Raw genomic sequence first — 13931 nt, forward strand, 5'->3', positions numbered from 1 at the left:
AAACTAGGCTGCCCTGGCTGTTCTAATATTTGAGTTAAAATACAGCTGTGTGTTTCCTTGACAGCAATGTATGTGCAGCTCCATAAAGAGCAGTTCTCAGACTGGTGTTTGAAAACTCAGCTCAGTAATTCTGATGTGTTGGTACAGTTGGAGAAGTTACATTTTGTACTTGAAGATGCTGTAATCAGTGCACATTCAGTCTGCAATTCATGGGCTGAAAATAATAAATTCTGCCTTTTTATTTCAGTACTTTGTTACCTTAAGAGTAGTGCCTGAGAAGATTGGAAAGTAGGCCAAGTAGAATTGTAATTATTGTGCAGAAATTGCTTTGTAACTTCAGTTTCCATAGCATTAAGATCAGCATTGCCTGTCTCCAAAAATCCAGCTTATTTTGCCTCAGTTCCAGCATACAGAGGTAAAGCACTGTCCTCAATCATCACTCAGGCTGAATTAACTGAAAACCCATTTCCCATGTCCCAGTATATCAGTGCTAGTCATGCTTGAGAGGAATTATTTTCTCTATTTCTTACCAGCACTAGACACGCTTGAGAGGAATTATTTTCTCTAGTTCTTACCACCTATGCTCCAAAAAATTTCCAGTCTGCCACGATTTTTTAAAGTTCTTCCCAGACAGTGCAGATGCTGCACATGAGCAGGTCCCTGTGGGGCAGGACTGCAGCGCCCACCTGAGACCCCTCACGCTGGCGGTTCCCCACAGCTGATGGAGCTCCACTCACCAGCCACCCCTCCCTCCCCAGGCTCCTGTGCTGCCTTTTGGCTCTCAGATCACGGCCAGGTGGATTCCTGCAATGTGTTCTAGACTATCTACAGTGCACTGGATTTTCCTGCAGGAAAGCAACATCTTTGAGCATTCACCACTGGAATTTATAAAGGGCTATCACTGCAGAGATGCCACTTATGGCAGTTTTAGGGCTGGATACCAAATAAAGAGCCTTAGATGTGGGTGGAAAAACTCCATTATACTGGCTAAAAAAAGGGTTCTCATCTCCATATGCCTTAGGAAAATCTGAGTCATGGGTTTCAAACTGTGCTTGTTACAGGCTCTGTTTCTGTATCTTCAGCCACACTGTTGTGACTTATGTGCAGGGTCAACTGCACTGTAAATATTTAAGTATTATTTGATGTGGATAATATTTCCACTAGAAGATTGAGGCCATTGCAGATGAGAACTTTTCTTTCAATAAGAGACACTTAATTTGTTCTGTTGTTGAAAAAAAAAATTGGTTGAGCCAGATGAGATATCTGTAGTTTTCTTGCAGTGCCATTCAAAATTGTTATATCTCTCCATCTGAACTCATTTTGGACATGGTTGTGTAGTGCACTCATGCCTGAAATGGTCATACAAGCAATTTTTCTTGCTCGTGGGCAGTTTTTTGCAGCCTGTACAGAGCATTGCAGTGTTGTGGCTTAGATTACTATTACTACATAGATTACTATTTTAATCCAGTAAATTTTGTTTATGCTGCAGTCACAGTATAGAAACATCCTTAGTTTGCAGTAAGAGCTGACTAAATCAGACTTTGACTAAATTAGACTCTGACTAACCCTAGTGGATGGATGGCTTGGTGTTCTGAATTTCTTATAATTGACTCCAAAGTAAAAAAGTATCATCATTATTATTAAGGGGATAGTGGACATACAGATTGCATTGAGAAAATCTTGCAAGTCTGCCAGTTCTTCCAATAGTAAGGAGGGGCAAGTAATTACTGAGAGGTTTTTCCTTCACTGATCTCCTTTAAACTTCTCTTCAGATACACAATTTAACTTAAAGCTTTATTCTGTCAGGACTAATTCTGCAAGGTTACAATAACAAAAAGGGCTCCATATGCTGGGTTCCATTCATACCTCCTCCTGTGACTAACATCATCACTGCTTTGTATCTCAGAATCTAGAACTCATGTTTCAGGGATAGATTTGCCACATGATATCTTTACCATAATCTACAGATACATCAGATCCCTGGATTTCTCACAAACTCAGGATTGTGAGTTTCTTGTGGTATCAGAATTTCTACAGGGATATTGATAAGGTTACAGTGACAGGATTTATTTTCTAAGTTCATAATTTCTAAGAAATTACTCCCTATATAGCTCCTCTAATCCTCTAGCTCCATGCTAGTTTTATTGCCCAAGCCTTTGGACACTGATAAAATCAAAATGTTCTTGCAGTTGTGTGGTCCAGGTGAGGAGCCTGAGCTCACTTCATGCCAATGAAGTAACTGCAGAGGTCAAGTTTGTCAAAAGGATACAACAATGAAATACAGAGAAACACAAATACTAAAAGCAGATTATTTCCCCCTTCCAAATCATGCTGCAGACCACACTTGTCAAGACTGTCTAGAATTGGCTGTTTTCTTTAGCTATTTTTTATATGGTTCATATAACCCCTACTTATTTAGAATCCAGTATTTAGACATACAAATGCAATTTAAAGTAGCACAAGTGTTAAGCAGGAAGAATTAGTGAGGTTTTACTGTATATGTGTGTTTTACCTGGAATATAGAATAGACACTGAAAAAAGAGAGGGATCTGGATAGATTGGAGCATTGGTCCAGGATTAATTAAAGTCTAAATGCCAGGGTCTGCTCTGGGGTGCTGGCTGACAGCAGTTCAGGACTCAGCAAAGTGCTCTGGCAGCCCAGAAAGCAAAGCATGTCCTGGGCTCTACCAAGCACTGATCAGCTGGTCAGAAAAGAAGATTGTCCTGCTGCACAGGACTGTCCTGAGCACTGATGCAGCATCACCTGAGTGCTGTGTGCACTTCGGGACCCCATCTTTTAAGAAAGATGGGAAGATCCTTATGTGTGTGCACAGAAAGGCAGCAGAGCTGGTGAAAGGGCTGGAAGGAAATGTCCTTTGAGGCATGGCAAAGGACTTTGGGCTTCTCTGGTTTGTGGAAAGGAGGCTGAGGTGACCTCATTGCCCTCTACAGCATTCTCCAGAGGAGAAGTGGGCAGGGAGGTGCTGAACTTCTCCCCAGAGGAGGTATCCAGTGATAAGATGCTTGGGAATGGTTCAAAGCTGTATCATGGCAGTCTGGATTCAGACTGGACTCTAGGAAGCATTTCTTTACCAAGAGCATGGTCAGATGCTGGAACAGGCTTCCAGTGGCAGTCAATGCCCAAGCCTGTCAGTGTTTAAAGAGGCATTTGGATGAGGGCCTTAAAGCATGCTTTAACTTGGTCAGCACTGGGTGATTGTGGTAGGTCCTTTCCAACTGAAATAATCTGTTCTAAAAGCAATATTTGATTTAACAATGGGAGATACTTCATGGTATCCAGCTAGAAAGGGCTAATAAACCAGCAAGTGCTTTTTTAAAAATAACACTTTTAATACCAATACATTATCTTTTAGTGCACTATGTGACTGCCAAGTTAGTAGAATTATTTCCCTTTAGTTTTGGTAAGAGCAGGTCAGATTCTAAATGTTTGCGTTCAGTACACATTAAAGAAATGCCTAAGCTGAAAATTGAAAAGAGGTCCCGTTTACTGCATAGTGATCAAAGCATGACCCCTTACTGGCAAGAAAGAGAAACTGAAAACTAATTTCAAGGTTCAGGATTAATTCTCTGTCAAATTGACAGAAGAGAGCCTACACTAGAATACATTTAGCACAAATGTAGAACCTTCTCTTTATCTGTTCCTTTCAGAGTGCAACTTATTACTTTGATTTCATGGTTCCACAGCATAAGCATTTTAAAAGTTAGCTGTCTGAATTTGGTCAAATATCTACAAACACAGGCTTTTTACCAAATGAATCTATCAGTTTGCTTCCTATTAAGATCACTGTTCTCTGCTGATGACCTTTTCCTGAGTGTGTGTTTTTCCATCTTCCCTGCAGTAATTGCTGGAAATGATTGTCATGTAAGGAGCTGGCTATGGCAAACAGGAAACATCAAAGCACTACAGCCAGCATGCTGGATCACAGAGCCAGAGCTTGCCCGACTTCATCTCACAACAGGGAGCCTGAAAATGAAGAAAGTGACCTTCCCATAGAAGATTATGCAGCAAAGGAGGCAGAACTAGCAACTGTCAGAGCAGGTAGTCCTACCCCTGTGGAACATGAGTGCAATGACCACAGTGGAGATGGTGACTCCAGCTCTGACTATGTAAACAACACTTCAGACGAGGAGGACTACGATGAAGGCTTGCCAGAGGAAGAGGAGGGGATCACATACTACATCAGATACTGTCCAGAGGATGACAGTTACATGGAAGGAATGGACTGCAATGGGGAGGAGTATGCTCCCCATGAGGAGCACCATGTTGAAACAGATGAGTGTCAGGAAGCTGTAGAAGAATGGGCTGAAGGCAAAATTCAGCACCAAGATGAGAACGAGGTGATGGACAGGCAAGAGTGGCAGGAAGGTCAAGATAATGGCATTCAGATTTTGGAGGATGAAGCATCATCTTTGGAGATCCAAGACCAAGAAGAAAACATACAGTACTGTCAAAGTGAAGGTGATTATCCGGACTATTACCCAGCAGAGGCTAATGGAAATTCACAGGGAATATCACCATACCATTCTAGAAAAGAGGATGCAGAGCTGGAAGAGCAGGAAGAGGACATTGACCAGATTGTAGCAGAAATCAAAATGAGTATGAGCATGAGCAGTATTAACAGTACAACAGAAATGAGTCCAGAGCACAGTGGGACTGAAAATATGGCACATGACTACAAAGAGACTTGTTCAAAGGGAGAAGCTGTTCACAGTGCTAACAGGCACGAGGGGAGGCCAAAATCACTGAATATCCCATCTGCCTCTAAGCACAGTGCAGATGTGCATCGAGGTTTTAAAGCAAAGTCAAGATCCCCAGAGGACAGACAGAAGTGGCCACAGGAGCAGGTATGAGGTGCTTTTTTTAACCAGACTGTCAGAGGCATTATGCAAGAGTTACATTAGTTATTCCAAACAAAATTAGCAATATTTTTATATCTATTAATATGTAAATGTATTAGCAGTATGTTAAATTTTACTGTAACTGCATTCACATAATCACATTGTGTGTTTAGAAAGAGGTGCTAAATGTAATCAGCATATGTAGAGATCTAGCAAAGAGGTTTTGCACAGAGAAGAGACAATTCAAATAAAGGTATTCCAGATACATGGGGCAAAACCAGTTTCTTTACACTATTTTCATTCTGCAGTGACAGTCTGGAGAAACTTAACACTGGGGTCAGCATTGACATAGTTGCTTTTTTTTTTTTTTCCATTAATGGCTCCTGTACCATTGCCTTAGTCGCTGATAATTTCCTGGTTTTGATAGAATGTATATAAAATCTAGATACTGTATATGTTAAAAAACCTTCAAGAAGTGCCTGCATATTGCTGTGGTGGTTTTTTAACTAGCTGGACGTATCTTGACCTTGACAAGGAGGAAGAAATACGAGCTTTACTCTTACCACAAATGCTGTTAAGCAGTTTTATCACAAGAATGATATAGAAGTTAATTTAAACTGTGCATGATCTTTTCTTGTTCTAATGCTGAGTGCCAGAAAAAGAGTCTAAGAATGAAGCTCAAGCTTTTGTAAAGGAAAAGAGGGGTGACTTTTCCCCCTGACGTTTCAAATTGAACATGGCTGCTTCTTAGAGAGATATACCTCATTCCCTAATGCCATTTTAAAGCCTTGACTTTGCATCTCTAAAATTATATGCAGTTAAATATTAGTTATTTTCTGCAATGGAAAGATCTATCTAAAAGAGGCAAAACATAACATGTGCTTGGATAACGAACTACTAAGGATAAAGGATATTTTTTACTAAGGATAAGGATATTTTGCCTTATCTTTACTTAAAATGCTTTATTAAACTTCACATGCATAAGTTTGCTGTTTCAGCTTTATCAACTCCGTAAATAGGATTTTCTATAATTAAGTGCCCCACAGTTAAACAATTTAGTCTAGGTGATTCCATTAAAATACATTAATTCTTCTGAAAAACAGTAAAAGGAAATCAAATGCTTAAGTATAGGCTGATGAAACAGGTCGACCTTCATTATAATTGTGAACAAAACAAGTCTTATGGGAAATCTGAAAATATCCCCCTATCTGCAGCAAGTTTTTAATATTCATTACTACATTCTATTTCCAGAAGTATAATTATAACCAAATTGTGCAACTTACTATATTCAGTGCCCTACTGCCAGCATAGAAGTCCCTTAGTGATTAAGCCTGCTGATGCTGAATGGTTTGAACAGCTACTAGGTGTTGGCTGGGAGCACAGAGGTTGAGCAGCATGTTCTAGACTCAGTGATGGCCTTTCTCCCAGCAGCTACTACTGGGAGTGCTGCTCCTTGCAAGTTCTCAAAGTATTTGCAGAACAAAACACGAGTTCCTGAATATGAAAGGATTCCTCAGTGCTTGACTAAGCAACTGTTGGGTCTTTCCACCCCACTGAACACTGCCCATTCAAGACAATATTTGAAATAGACCTTCATTTCAATAACTTTTTTGTTGTTTTGAAATTTATTCATCAGAAGCTGAGCTGAACCGCATTTGTCATTCTTAATAGACTGCTAACAGCTGAGGGCCGTGTAACACCTGGGTATTGATTAAACTGTCCCATCTGGAAAAAACCAAAAGTACCTAAATATTTCTGAACTGCCTGTCTGAGCTTTGATTGTTATCTCCTGTCACTCTTGGACCAATGCCTTAATCTTATTTAATAACAAGGGAAGCGCTGCTGTGATAGGTAACCCCAGGCTGGACGAAGCCACTGAGCTTGTACCACCACTGTTAATAGCAACCACAAACTCCTGTCTGAAAGGAGAGAGAGCACTGGACAGTACACAGTGTTTCACTCCTTCCAACATGGAGACAGGAAATTAGAGATACAGCAGTACAGGTATCTACTCCAGATCAGGCTAAACAAACTGGGTGTCAAGGCAAACATTTAATTTATAAGGAAGGCAGCAAGGCACAGCTGCTGTGGGCACTTCACTGAAGAGAAGAGCACAAGCCTCCAAGGTAAAAAGTGTGAAGTGGTATTTCTTACAGAGATACAGAGGCTCACAAATGGACACATGAGGTAATTGTCCTTCTACCAACCCCAAGCCTTCAGGGATGTAAAAGAAAGAATAAAAAACGAGTTCAATAACCTTTGGTGAGCATTACTTGAATGTGTGTGTCATGAGAAAACTGGTCTTACCTTGCTGTGTTCTCACCTACTGTAGATAATCCTTCTCAGCTTTACCCACAAATCAGGCTCATGGTGAGGGCATTAGAGTAGGAGTTGAGTACCTATTTCTGCTTGTGAGAGACAACTGTTCACTTTAAAAATTTAAAAGGTTTATTAAAACCTTAACAAAAATATAGCAAAAAGACTAAATAAGGAAAAAATGCAGTGCTAGGAGCTGCCTTCATGGCTGCCTACCATGTGGCTGGTTCGTCTCCAAGATGGCTGCTCAGTCTTTTATACCCTGGGGGTTGCATCAGCTAACTCTGGCCCCTCCCAAAGTCTGTCAGGCAGCTCTTCTGTGCTGTTTATCTGTGGGCACTGCTTTCTTGTCACTGCACTGGAGATCAGGTGTTGCCATGCCCTACCCCCCAGCACCAAGCTTTTCCATTCCCACCTGCCCCATGCAAGGGACACCCGTGCACCCCTTCTTTCTGCCTGGTCTGGACAACACAGCCTGTCTGATGGCAACAATACAGAGCAGGGAAAAAGCAAACTATGGGGAGAACAGAGGACATCTAAACTACAATAACATAACTATACATCAATAAAGCTTCTCTTTAATATTCACACAATATTCATCTCTTAATTGCGAGAGCCAATCATCTCATTATCCATCTATAACATGCCCAAGTTAGTTTTTTTCTTAGTAGCTCCTTAAAAGTCCTTAGCACAAGGTGTGGCTGGATGTTTAGCATTAACACTGGACCTCAAAGAATTTAGATAAAGTGCAGAGGATTTTGTTTTTCTTCTGGGGCATTCAATTATTTTAATATTTACTATGAAATATTTATTTATTTATATTTACTATGAAATGTCAAAGGGATGGATGGAATTAGAGTACTACCTAAATGAACCTGTGTCTCATTTGTGAAACCAAGATAGCCATAATTTTAACTACAATATTTAAACCAACTACAATAATTCAACTTCTTCCATAGTGAAAGGAAAAAACCCAAGGCTATTGTCAGTAGATTTGCATGCTAAACTTACTGTTTGCAGACAAGCTGCATAGAAGAGCCTTGGTGTTGTCACCTTGCTAAAAGATCTGTTATGATAAGTGTGCATCTCTCAGTACAAAATATCATGCTGACAGGGATGAGAGAGGCACACATATTGCATATAGAGCACTTTTTTTTTGCCTCAGTTATCTTTAAATAAATGTAGATTTAAATGCTTCTAGGTTAAATCAAGATATATTATGTGTATGTCAGTTTTTGTAAACAATGAGCAAGCAGGAAGGTGCATTTGTTGTTTTATGTACATACTATGCTCTCCTTAGCTTTTTCATGTTCCTGCTCCTCTCCTTTCCTGCCTCACATAGGTAGAATTACTGCTTATTTACATTCCATTAAAATACACAGCTATTAATTCTTAGCTCATGATAGGTGCTAACATTTTGTTTGCAAGACATTTGCTAAATAACAAGTAAACAAATGTGATTTTAAAAGTTCCTTTTTGCTGAGTTTGCCCCAGAAAACAGTCACTTTATAAGAAATACCTAACAATTTACAGAGAAGGAAAAACAAAGTAAGCATCTTGTTTGACTTGTGTGGGCCAGTTTCCTATCTTAAATACAAGTGCTCAGGCTCCAAAACTTCAGGGATATATGAGCGTGGCTTGATTAGCCTTTATTTGTAAATACTTCTAGGGAAGCACTAAAGGGGATGATTAGCACTAGACAAGTCTGAGGGAAACCAAGAATGTGAGAATCCTGAGAATGTGTCCTCTCCTACCTTATTCAAGCAAATCCCATTTACCAACAATAAAAGAAAATGTTTTTAACAGCACCAACACCTACCCCACCTCTAACCTTTTGAAGAAACAGGAATTTGCCATGAAATTTGCCTCCTTTACAAAGGAGGACCTCAGAGGAAAGTCTGCTTTTTAATGATGCTGCCTGTGACACTGAACCCTAGTGCTTCTCATTTCTCAACCATTCTTTCATAACACTGGCCTACCCTTGAGAACCTAACCAAATATGCTTACACTAACTGCCCTCCTAGCAGGGACATCACAAGCTCCTGCAGTGTCAGTCTGCCTGCACAACTTTCACAGAGGCTGTGTCCTTCTACTTCTTCAACATGGAAATCCAGAGACAGACTACAGATCCCTACAAAAATCTGTGAAAAAAAATGTATCAAAGCCATTGTATTTTATCTCTTTCCTCCCTTTGCACACATCAGTGCTGCTACTGTGCTTCCCTTGCCTGTGCTGGTAGAGCTCAGTGTTGACACAAATATTTATTTCCTTCTCTCAGCATGGGGACAGTGCTCTGCTGCTGCAGAGTCCAAATCCAGGAGTCTTTTGTCTGTAAAAGATTTCACCTTTAGAACAGCTTGAAGAAACTAAAATGACAGGCAGTCTAGCAAATGTGTTTCTTAGGAAGTCAGCAAGTTTCTTCTTGCTGGAAGTCAGTCTGTGTATTATGGGATGCATTTCAGAACAGTTTGTAGAAAACACAAATAGGTGTAAATGAAGAGTATCAAAGAAGGTCTCTGCATTCTCCTGTGTGTTCTAGGCAGCTGTGGGGCAGAACTAATAAATATCTGTTACCAGGTGACAGTTCCCAAAGTTACCAAGTACTCACTGAAAGTGCTGAGCAGTCCAAACAGCCTCAAACAAAACCAGTTTCTCTGTGCTAATCGGCCAAGTCACAGAGTTTTAGCAGTCAGCTCCTGACATTAGCAGACAGCAAAATCAATGCCTGCTGCCTAAAGATGCATAAGTGACAAAGTCTTCTCAGGAAGTTTAAATCAGAAGGCAGCATGTTCTCCTAATTACATCTCCCTAAAAATTCAGCAGAGCTTTTTCTCTGAAACTCATCATGGCTGGTTCTCAATTTTAAATATATGCAAGTACAAAAGAAAAAAAATGGTTCTTTGAGGTGGTAAAAATAAATTATTTTATTTTAATGTCTACTGAAATTTGATAAAGTATTGAAATAATTTTGTGGAATGCTTAGATCTCTCAACTTATTCTGACTCCTCTTTTCCCAAACCTGACTTGTTTACATGGAATTACTCATCAGAAATTTTTTTCTCTTCACTTCTGACGTGTCCTAGCACCACCACTAAACTAACACATAAGAAATGGAATCTTTGTGAGAGAAGGGTGTGAAGTCTGACCTTTTTTCCTGCGATGAGATAGTCCTTTCTTTCTTAAAGTCCTGCTTACTACTTGGGTGAATCTTTGCTTTGTGTATGTCTTACCTGACAGTTGTCATTACTGAGCTCTAATGTGCCTGCTTCATTAGCATATTTTGTTCTGCTGACTAAATATTAGTCATAGGGAATCATTTGTCTAGAGGGGAACATAAAGACTTGTTTTGCCTACAGCTACATACTGTGTTTAAAGGTCAGAAGCCAAGGAGTTACATTCCCACTTAACATTCAGGCTGACCCTTTCAAATAATCCTTCCATTTGCACAATTGTTGATACAAGTTTTTATTTCTGAAGCTTTACAATGGAAGTGGCATTTTGACCCTATTTTTATACATTTTAGGGAAACAAAGAAAAAAGGGAAAATGAAATATCCTGAGCCATAAAAATTTGCTCCAGAAATCACCTTGGTTTTCCAGATTTGTAGCACTGAAAATCTGGGCCATGACAACTTTCTCAGTATTTAGAGGACATGGCCACTCTCCATGCTGGGTGCTGGTGTTGCGTGACTTGAGTCAGGTCTGGAAAAGAAATTCTGCCCCTGAGACTACTGGAACAGGAAAAAAGGAGTGTTCTGCAGTTTAAAATATTTGGTGTTTTCTTTGTCTCTGATTTTATATTTTCTCTTTCACATTTCTTCTGACGCCTGAGGTTGTACTGCCAGCATCCTGCAGATTTGCTTGGCCCATAAGGAAGGAGATGCCACAAAGTATCTCTTACAAACAGGATCCTACATTCAGTGCTAGAATTCTGTTTTTCAGATCAGAGATGCCCATTAGGGCTGGTTTGATTTTGTACAATACTGGGAATAAACACATTTAAAAATTCTGACTTTGCTTTCTGATTTATTTGGACATGATAGCATTTGACTTAATTTCATATGAAAAATTTGCACTGACATAAAATAATTTATATTTAAATCAGTACTGTAACTGCTACTTAATGATAATTAAAATGCCCTATTATTTACATCAAAGTAGATACTTTATTATAATTAAACAGTTTAACATTTTTATGTGAAACTGATATTTGCTAAATTACAGTAGGAAATACCAACTGCTATATCACATTATAATATTTTGGTACCAGTAATGAATACTGATTGTACATAAATAACTTCAGATAAGTAATGGATGTGAAATCCTTTCTTTTTTTCCTGCAGATGTGCAATGGTTTAGAGCAGCCCAGGAAGCAGCAGCGTTCAGACCTCAATGGCCCAGCTGACAATAACAACCCCCCCGAGGTAGGTACCTGGGGCTGCCACTTGTGCTGCCTGCAGCCAGGCTTCCAGCAGGGAAAGCAGCCCTCACCCTGTCAGCCTTCTCCCTCTCTCACACACAAACCTAAGCTCCCTTTCTTTTCCTGAGCTGACAATAAATACCATATCTGCCTACTCTGAAAAGGCTTTGAACTATACCCATGAATTTTTGCTGCCTCATTCATTTTATGTAACTGTCTATGGCATGTACTCAAGCCTAAATTTCTCTGATGACATGCAGAGTAGGGAGAACACTTCAGAAGTTCTCTTTTTGGGTTATTGGAGTGCAAAAGTGGCATCCAAAAGAAATTGTGTTCTGCTTCCATTCCTCCCCCGCCCCTCCCAGTGTCAGTCCTGGCTTAGTCAGCTGTGATGAGACACAGTGATAGACAGACCTGCTCTTGCCACTGAAGACTGGAGCAAAGGAGACATCTGAGAATGCAGAATGAGTTGTGCTTGGGGCTAGACACAATGAAATGAAATTGAGACTTAAAAGCAGAAGTCTCTTATCTCCAAACCATAACATATTTACCCTGTAGCCTGTTATATTGATGAAGAGGCACATTTCTAAAGCCTTTTCCCATAATGGAGAAATCAGCCTCTTTCCTGGAAATGGGAACAACTGAGGAGGCTGGCAAAAGACAAAGAATGGAAGGACTGTATCTGTTCTAGGGACAGTAGCCTAAGAAGAGCACTGTTATGGCCCCTGTTATAAGATTAAGTGTAATTCTATGTACTGAGCAGTCAGGGACAGTTCTTTTCATTCACAGACCCAGAATCTTACTTTGTAAAACATTGTTAAATGTTCTTATTGGAAATTTGGGATATCACTAATAGGCAATGTGCTCTAGTAGGCAACTGATTGTATTGTTCATTTGACATCAGACATCCTAGGCCATTTTCATGGTCTTCCTTCTGCCTCCCTTATTTTTTTGTTTGGTGGGATCTTAAAATACTTTGGGACTCCTAATTACAGAGCACTTTTTAAGTTAGCTTGGGTTAATGACTGTGATGTGTTCAGTGTGGTAAACAGTGCCTATGTGACAGTGGTCAGCTGTTTAAATATGATAACAATTCACTTCATTGTGTGAAAGTTATTTTGTTACAGCTATATCATTTTTATTTCTCAACAGACAAAGAAAGTGTCTTCCTTTCCAAGTTTTGTTGATGGTAAGTTTGACATCATCCATAATTAAAGTAGGATGAAGTGGAAGCAAATACTTTAATACATATGAAAGATCACAGTTCTAAAAACCAGTCAAACCCAAGAGAACACAGCTGAGAAGTTCAAGTATGGAAGTATTTAACATTTTCACCCTCCTTATGGCAATGGGAGCCTAGTGGTGATAAAAAAGGAGGAGCAGGTAGAGCTCCCAGAAGGATTCAGGTGAAAATGAAGAACAGCTACAAATCTGGAATATGTTACAAAGGGTGTAACAGTGGGTCCCAAGAGGAGGTTTATGAATGTGTAAGAGCACTGTGTTCTTCAGGGCCCATTATTGAACTCTGGGAACCACTGCTGTCAGCACGAATGGAAAAGTTGTCCCATACTGACCAGACAAGGGTAATCCAACCTCTGTTCAGGGGAGCAAGGCTTTCACATGTTTCTTCAATCTCTTCTGCAGTGCTATTACATATATTGTGTTTGAAGAAAAATAAGCCAATTTATTAGCACAAGCAGGTGGACAGAAAGAAAATAGGATTGTACTGAAAAACATTACCATTCTCTGATTCACAGACAGCTGAAGAACCTTTCATAGGGAAAATGCACACAGCTCTTCCTGCAAAGAAAATGACTGCACTGTAAAGTGAGAAAAGACAGTAGGACATTTTCAAGAATCTGATCCCTCAGATCTGCCATGAACACACACAATAGAAATCTTAAAAGAATGTGAAAAACTTAATTTCTAATGCCATTCTCAACTCAGGGAAAACTTAATACAATTTAGAATAATATTAGGATATCCAACACATTTTTCTTTTATTCCCTGATCTTACCATCTTGACAAGCATTTTCTGTTTCAGTAATTTACTTAAAGAGCTAGAACAAATTGAAAGTTCAAAGATTATCCCTTCAGGTTGACATCTGAGGGATATCACATGGAACACTTGGCATGTACTGGCTAACAGGCCCAACATACATTTAAACACATTTCCCAAGAGTGGCAGAGACAAGAAAGGAAGCTGATGCTTTGTAATATGCATCTGCTGATTGCATAGTGGACAGGCACAAAGCAAGGCCAGCATGCACAGAACTTGAAAGCAGCTGAGACAATTCCCCCCTCGTGGTGCTGCAGATACAACTGCACATTTTAAT

The 13931-nt window shown here is 39.8% G+C and overlaps 1 protein-coding gene across 4 annotated transcripts in view; it reads left to right on the forward strand.

Annotated features, from left to right (window-relative positions):
* The window catches only part of APBA2 (amyloid beta precursor protein binding family A member 2), an 83992-nt gene that overhangs the window by 45865 nt on the left and 24196 nt on the right, over positions 1 to 13931 (forward strand). For all 4 annotated transcript variants that reach the window (XM_066559139.1, XM_066559142.1, XM_066559140.1 and 1 more), the window contains exons 2-4: positions 3861 to 4866; positions 11519 to 11599; positions 12748 to 12784. In XM_066559139.1, coding sequence (XP_066415236.1) covers positions 3898 to 4866; positions 11519 to 11599; positions 12748 to 12784 — 1087 coding nt within the window. In that variant the 5' untranslated portion in view covers positions 3861 to 3897. The remainder of the gene's footprint in view (positions 1 to 3860; positions 4867 to 11518; positions 11600 to 12747; positions 12785 to 13931) is intronic.

This window comes from Molothrus aeneus, chromosome 13 (genome assembly GCF_037042795.1).
Source record: "Molothrus aeneus isolate 106 chromosome 13, BPBGC_Maene_1.0, whole genome shotgun sequence".
Classification (NCBI taxonomy): Eukaryota; Metazoa; Chordata; class Aves; order Passeriformes; family Icteridae; genus Molothrus; species Molothrus aeneus.